This window comes from Lepus europaeus, chromosome 14 (assembly GCF_033115175.1).
Source record: "Lepus europaeus isolate LE1 chromosome 14, mLepTim1.pri, whole genome shotgun sequence".
NCBI lineage: Eukaryota > Metazoa > Chordata > Mammalia > Lagomorpha > Leporidae > Lepus > Lepus europaeus.
Genome location: NC_084840.1, coordinates 56,597,021 through 56,604,567, shown reverse-complemented (window position 1 = coordinate 56,604,567; position 7,547 = coordinate 56,597,021). Strand labels below are relative to the sequence as shown.

The 7,547-nt window shown below is 48.5% G+C and overlaps 1 protein-coding gene across 1 annotated transcript; it reads left to right on the top strand.

Annotated features, from left to right (window-relative positions):
• The first annotated feature begins 4,122 nt into the window (after nt 1–4,122).
• Nucleotides 4,123–6,683, top strand: LOC133773796 (segment polarity protein dishevelled homolog DVL-2-like). Its single transcript, XM_062211383.1, is given in 7 exon segments — nt 4,123–4,143; nt 4,146–4,637; nt 4,639–4,987; nt 4,990–5,360; nt 5,362–5,910; nt 5,912–5,993; nt 5,996–6,683. Coding segments are annotated over 7 exon segments (2,196 nt in total). The 3' UTR covers nt 6,328–6,683.
• Nucleotides 6,684–7,547: the final 864 nt, after the last annotated feature.

Sequence of the window (7,547 nt, the reverse complement as noted above, 5' to 3'; positions counted from 1 at the left end):
CAGAAAAAACTTAGTAGGAATTACTTTTAGTCTATCAATATTTTGATGTCTGCGCTCATTATGGGTTATATTGTGTCAGCTGAAATATTCATAGGATGTGACCCTGTGTGGAACCAGGGTTGATGCAAGTGCAGATGTAATTAGTGAGGTTAAGGTGAGATCATACTGAGTAGAATGGGTCCATAATCCAATATGACTAGTGTCTTCATAAAAGGGGCAACTTGGGCACAACAACACAACAAGGAGTCCTCCATGTGAACATGAAGGCAGAGATAAGGATGATATCCTGATAAACCAAGATACACCAAGGATTGCTGGGCAAATTACTGCAAGTTAGGAGAGAGGCGTGGTATAGACTCCTTCACAGTACTCAGGAGGAACTGACAGTGTGAATCTGTTGATCTTTGGACTTCCAGCCTACAAAACCATGAGACAATACATTTCTATTGTTTTAGTCAGCCAGTTTGTGGCTATATTTTATGGTAGCCCTAGAAAAACTAATATAGCAATCAATACAGAAACATATATGCAAATACTTCACACACCTTGTCTTTCGTAAGATAACTCTCTGTTCTTTAGGAAGCCCTTCTTAGGGAGATAAGGTAGTTGATAACTTTTTGATCTTTTGTTTTAGCAATAAACGTTAATCAACTATAGATTGTTCTTGTAATAAGGTCCTTTCAGCATTTTTGAGCAATGGCTTATCCTTCAAGATCTTGTATTTCAATTAATATTCCACATCACTGCATATAACAGAGGCCCTAAAATAAAAGCAATTTACAAAAAGCTTATTTCTCTCAATATGTAGATCTAAATGTAGGTAATCCACAAAATCTTTATACTTAAGTTTCCTTCTGCCCTACTATTTCATCACAAAGGCATCCAATCGTGAAAGCATTGATCCTCATGAGTCAGGACAAGCAACACAGCTGCATTTAAGAGAGCAGAATGGAGAATGAACCAAGAAGAAAAGAAACTATTACAACATTTTGAGACAGGATCTCATTAGCTACCACATGATTCTTTTCCCTGCATCCTATTCTCTAGAATTACCTACTTGGCCAGATTTTCGGTACATGGCTACACAAGTGACATACACTGAAGGCTAGAAAATGTATTGCAATCTTTACTCTCAGTCGTTGTGCTCCCAGATAAAATCACTTTGTTACCATGTTAATAGACAATAGAAAATGGGAGAAAACTAAAGGTCTTCAGACTTAATGTTGGGAGATAATTTATTTAATATAAGTTATTTGCACTAGTGATATTCCACATCACACACCAACATCTGAATTAATGACATTAAGTATGGCTGCTAAAAACAAAAGATCCTGAATTATAGTGGTCTAACAGAATAGACGTTTATTGTTTTTTTATACCACAGTCCCAACATTTATTTGCTGATTAACAGGCAGTTTTCTTCCATATTGCAACTCAGAGACAAAAGCTTTTTCTGTTCTCCCAGAATTCAGTCAAGAGGAAGATGAGAATGTGGAGCAGGCATCACATCTGGAATCATAGCCAAAGGACATACATCACTTCCACCCACATTCCATTGCGTGATACCCAGCCATCATTGCTCCTCACCCAACACAAGGAGCCTTGAAAGAAAACCAATTTCTCTGAACAAAGAGCTATGTCTGCCTCAACATTTATCTCTTTTGAAGGAAATATTAGCATAGATGGGTCAGTTCCTCAATAAACATATCTCTTGAATCTAAACCTGCCTGCAAAGTAGCATCTTTAGTTTTATGAAAACTGGAAACAAGATAGTAATGGCCCTTAAGGTGCTTGTAAGAGCATGTTAAAGTGGCTCTCAAAATGAGTCAATTATTATTACAAAAATAAATGAATTATCTTGCTCTGATAGGAGATGAGGAAAAGATGGACATGTGTGAGTGAGTGTGTGTGTGTGTGTGTGTGGTATTTTCTTTTTTGGTGATTTCTTTGAGTACAAAAATGTCATTACATGTAGTAAGTTCTTTTTTTCTTTTTCTTTAGAGAATTAGCCCACTTCATTTGCGATGTATTGGCATAAATTAAAAAGAAGGACATGAGAAACTGAAGTAATAGGATTTATTATTCTATTATACATCTCTTTACCCAGGCCTATAGTGGGAGTGCAAAGATCATACAGTCTGCTACTGGGCTAGATAAAATTGCTCCAGGAAGAGCTGGTTGCTGTGACCTCATGCTAAATGGGTCACTGGTGGTTTTCCTGTGTTACTTCTATGTCCTCAACAGCCATCATCATGGAGAAGATTTCATGCTCATGTTTGTGCTCCTGCCCCAACAGATTGCACAAACCCTATCCTCTGGAGATACTGTAATTGATGGATTAGTCTAGTGAAGATACTGCTTGTAGAATCAGAGCTCCAGTTGCCAAACACAGCCTGAATACCTTTGTAAAAATGTACTATATCAGTCTTCATGACTCAGCTAACTTTTCTAGTACTCAAAGGGGCAATATAGGAATCACCAGCCATGTTGTTGTCTACCTTGCTGATGCATTCTGAAAGCTTTGATGAAGTGAGTGAGCTCTGGTTCCTCCCAGTAGACATGATTAGGGATGGCAGAACAGACTGCATTTCATATACCCTGCTCAACATGCCTGCAGTTTTTGCATTCTGACTCCTTCCTCCATTCCTCATAGTATGTAAGGAAACTCCAGCATTTTGACTTCCTTAACTAAAGGTTATTATGAGGACCAGAATACCAACACTGTTACTGATATCGAGATTGGCCCCCTAAAATATGACATCAGACTGTAGCCTCCTTAAAGTTCCCCAGAAGTCCCATCTGGGGTGCCATATGAAACCAGAGTTTGGAGTGCCATATTATATCACCGTGTGCTTATTAATAGATTCCCAATATTAAAAAGCCCGTGTGGGTTCTTGCCCAATATTCAGAGAATTCTGAATACCGGCATAAATGAATGAGGCAGAATGGTACATTTTTAAGCTTTTATTTAGCGAGAAAACTGCATAGGAGAGTGAGGGCCCTGTCTATAGGAGAGAGATAAACCTTGGTACATACCGGGTACCAGGAACCAGTCACATGGAGGAGCATATAGGCCAGGAAGCATGGGGTGGGGTGGCCCTGGAGGTGTGGGGCCACACAGGCCCATACTGGCAAAAGGCCAAAGCAAGGACAGGGCAGGGATACAGTGTCCCAGGCTTTTAATTCACTTCCAAAGGGGAGTGGTGAATTAACCTGATTAGCCAGTGGGTGCTCAGGTGTGGCCAGCTAGGGGCATAGGTCACACAGGGGCATGGAGAAGGTGTGGTCTTCCAGCTCACAAACCTAATCAATTTTAACCTATATGCCTGCCTACATCATTACCAGAAGATCAGGTCAAGATCTTAAATACCAAATTCTTAGTGAAAACATAGCCATGAATTTAGTCAAGACACATTTTGCCTCTTTGACATTCTGAGAGCACCAGCTCCCATACATGATGCCCAGTCTTTTGCCAGGTCCTGCAAGCTTTCAGCATATAGTCTGTCTCTTCCACGGTAGACCTGTTAATTTCCTATTGTGATTATTTTAACATCTACATTTAGGCCTATGCCTTGTAATGGGATCCTGCCAATGAACAGCAGGAAGGTCAAGTTCTTCTGGTTTTGTATAGACTACCTATCCCTGAGCAAAGAGTGGATGTGGAGGGACAAACGGAAGTAATGTCTACATCAAGCTAACAATGGATTACAAAGAAGCTAGAAAAATCTTTTAGGAGTAATGTATAGATGTACACTACCTTAATTGTCTTGATAGTTTTATGAGTTTTATAAACTAGCACTCAAAGGGGTAATGAATTGTACACTTTGTGAATTGTACACTTTAAATTCACTACATTATTACATCAGTTACACTTTAAAGAGACTTAAAGATAACATCTAGGGGCTCGCGACGTCGGCGGCGCGCGGCGGCTGAGTGCGCTGCTCCGGGGCGCCTCGCGCAGCCCGCCACCCTGCCGCACCCCGCCGCCTCCCCGATGCCCCACGCCCACACTGGCTCTGTCGCGTCCGCGCTCCGGTTGGGGTTCGAGTGTGCGCAGGCGCGGCGGGGCGCGGATAGCCCCACTGGGTGGGCGGCGGAGCCCGGGAGCGCGCGGGCGAGACCATGGCGGGCAGCAGCACGGAGGGGGGGGCGGAGGCGTCGGGGAGACGAAGGTGATTTACCACCTGGATGAGGAGGAGACTCCCTACCTGGTGAAGATCCCAGTCCCCGCCGAGCGCATCACCCTTGGAGACTTCAAGAGCGTTCTGCAGCGGCCCGCGGGGGCTAAGTACTTTTTCATGTCCATGGATCAGGATTTCGGGGTGGTAAAGGAAGACATTTCAGATGACAATGCCCGCCTGCCCTGCTTCAACGGAAGGGTGGTATCCTGGCTAGTGTCGTCAGATAATCCCCAGCCTGAGACGGCCCCCCCGGCCCACGAGCCGCGGACAGAACTGGCGCCTCCACCCCCACCTTTACCTCCTCTGCCCCCAGAGAGGACCAGTGGCACTGGGGACTCAAGGCCTCCATCCTTCCACCCTAATGTGTCCAGCAGCCAGGAGAACCTGGAGCCAGAGACAGAAACGGAGTCCGTGGTGTCCCTGAGGCGGGAGCGGCCCCGCCGGAGGGACAGCAAGGGAGCATGGCGCTGGGGGCCACAGGCCCAGCGGCCCTTTGAGGCTGGAACGCCACCTGGCTGGGTACAAGAGCTCCTCCACCCTCATGACCAGTGAGCTGGAGAGTACCAGCCTGGGGGACTCGGATGAGGACGACCCCATGAGCAGGTTCAGCAGCTCCACCGAGCAGAGCAGTGCCTCCCGCCTCCTCAAGCGCCACCGGCGGCGGAGGAAACAGCGGCCTCCGCGTATGGAGAGGACCTCGTCCTTTAGCAGCGTCACGGACTCCACCATGTCCCTCAACATCATCGCAGTCACGCTCAACATGGAGAAGTACAACTTCCTGGGAATCTCCATCGTGGGCCAAAGCAACGAGGCATCTACATTGGCTCCATCATGAAGGGCGGTGCCGTGGCGGCCGACGGGCGCATCGAGCCGGGGCACATGCTCCTGCAGGTGAACGACGTGAACTTCGAGAACATGAGCAACGATGATGCTGTGCGGGTGCTGAGGGACATCGTCCACAAGCCCGGCCCCATCGTGCTGACTGTGGCCAAGTGTTGGGATCCCTCTCCCCAGGCCTATTTCACCCTCCCACGAAATGAACCCATCCAGCCGATTGACCCTGCCACCTGGGTGTCGCACTCTGCTGCGCTGACTGGCACCTTCCCAGCCTATCCCGGCTCCTCCTCCATGAGCACCATTACATCCGGGCCCTCCCTGTCTGATGGCTGTGAGGGCCGGGGGTCTCTCCATCCACACGGACATGGCATCTGTGACCAAGGCCATAGCAGCCCCAGAGTCCGGGCTGGAAGTCCGCGACCGCATGTGGCTCAAGATTACCATCCCCAATGCCTTTCTGGGCTCGGACGAGGTCGACTGGCTCTACCATCACGTGGAGGGCTTTCCTGAGCGGCGGGAGGCGCGCAAGTATGCCAGCGGGCTGCTCAAGGCAGGCCTGATCTGGCATACCGTGAACAAGATCACCTTCTCCGAGCAGTGCTATTACGTCTTTGGTGAACTCAGTGGCGGCTGTGAGAGTTACCTCGTCAACCTGTCTCTGAATGACAACGATGGCTCCAGTGGGGCATCAGACCAGGACACCCTGGCTCCTCTGCCTGGGGCCACTCCCTGGCCCCTGCTGCCCACCTTCTCCTATCAATATCCAGCCCCACACCCCTACAGCCCCCAGCCCCCACCCTACCACGAGCTTTCGTCCTACACCTATGGAGGGGGCAGTGCGAGCAGCCAGCACAGTGAAGGGAGCCAGAGCAGCGGGTCTACACGAAGCGATGGGGGGGGCTGGGCGCTCAGGGAGGCCTGAGGAGCGGGCCCCCGAGTCCAAGTCCGGCAGTGGCAGTGAGTCGGAGCCCTCCAGCAAGGGGGCAGCCTTCGCTGGGGCGGGGATCCTGGTGGGACTGGCGATGGGGGTCCTCCCCCGTCCAGGGGCTCCACAGGGGGTGCTTCCAATCTCCGAGCCCACCCAGGACTCCATCCCTACGGACCACCTCCTGGCATGGCGCTCCCATATAATCCCATGATGGTGGTCATGATGCCCCCACCCCCACCCCCTGTCCCTCCAGCGGTACAGCCCCCAGGGGCCCCTCCGGTCAGAGACCTGGGTTCTGTACCCCCAGAACTGATAGCCAGCCGCCAGAGCTTCCACAAGGCCATGGGCAACCCCAGCGAGTTCTTTGTGGACGTTATGTAGAGCCGTTGGGGCCATGTCTGACTCCTCGGTGCTCCTGCTCCATGGCTGGTGTCTGCCAGTCGCGCACCTGTTACTCCCCACAGTGCCTGGGCTCAGCCTGGCGGCTGCTGCCCACCCTAAACTTATTGCCACTGTGACTCACCAGCAGTGCCTGGTCCCTTCCCCTCCCGCAGGGGTACACAAGGGACCTGTGGTTACTCTTAGCTTTATTACTTTTTTATAAACTTTTTTGGGGTTAAAGTATACTTTGTTACATTTTGGGGACTATTTTTTTAAATAGACATTTCCTTTTTTATATGAAGAATTCCCATTTCCTGGGCCCTTTCTTCTAACCCCAGAATGTGGCCTCCTCCAGTCACCCCGTTTGCTCTGCCCTACGCAGGGTGGGGAGTGGTCCGTGGTACCCTGGGAGGAGAAGGGGTTTGGGCCCCCCAGACAGCAGGCCAAGGAAGCTGGGGTATTTGGTACTGGGGCTGTGTAGCTGCCTTTGTTATTCTATTTATTTTAGTCACTTGTGTAAAACACCAAATAAAGCGATAGAGGCAAACTCAAAAAAAAAAAAAAAAAAAAGATAACATCTAGGACTCCCAGCACTATATACTTATCAATGTGTAATAACTCTATTTCAAAACACATTACAGAGTCATAATAAGAAATTTAGGTAGGCAAAAAGAATCACATTTAACTGAACATATTAACTAAAGTCCTTGAAATATTGAAAGCTATAGGCCAGTGCCGCGGCTCAATAAGCTGATCCTCTGCCTAGCGGCACCGGTACGCCAGGTTCTAGTCCCGGTCGGGGTGCCGGATTCTGTCCCGGTTGCCCCTCTTCCAGGCCAGCTCTCCGCTGTGGCCCAGGAGTGCAGTGGAGGATGGCCCAAGTATTTGGGCCTTGCACCCCATGGGAGACCAGGATAAACACCAGGCTCCTGCCTTCGGTTCAGCGTGGTGCGCGCCAGCCGCGGCAGCCATTGGAGGGTGAACCAACGGCAAAAGGAAGACCTTTCTCTCTGTCTCTCTCTCTCACTGTCCACTCTGCCTGTCAAAAAAAAAAATTGAAAGCTATAATTTAATATATGCAAGGCATTTTATACTCCAGTTTCTGTCTTGACATTTTCTTTTCTTTTTTTTTTCTTTTTTTTTTATTTTTATGTTATCTAAAGGGATAATTGAAATCAAATGCACAAAATCCAGTAAGTTAGAAAGCCCTGAGAAGTAAA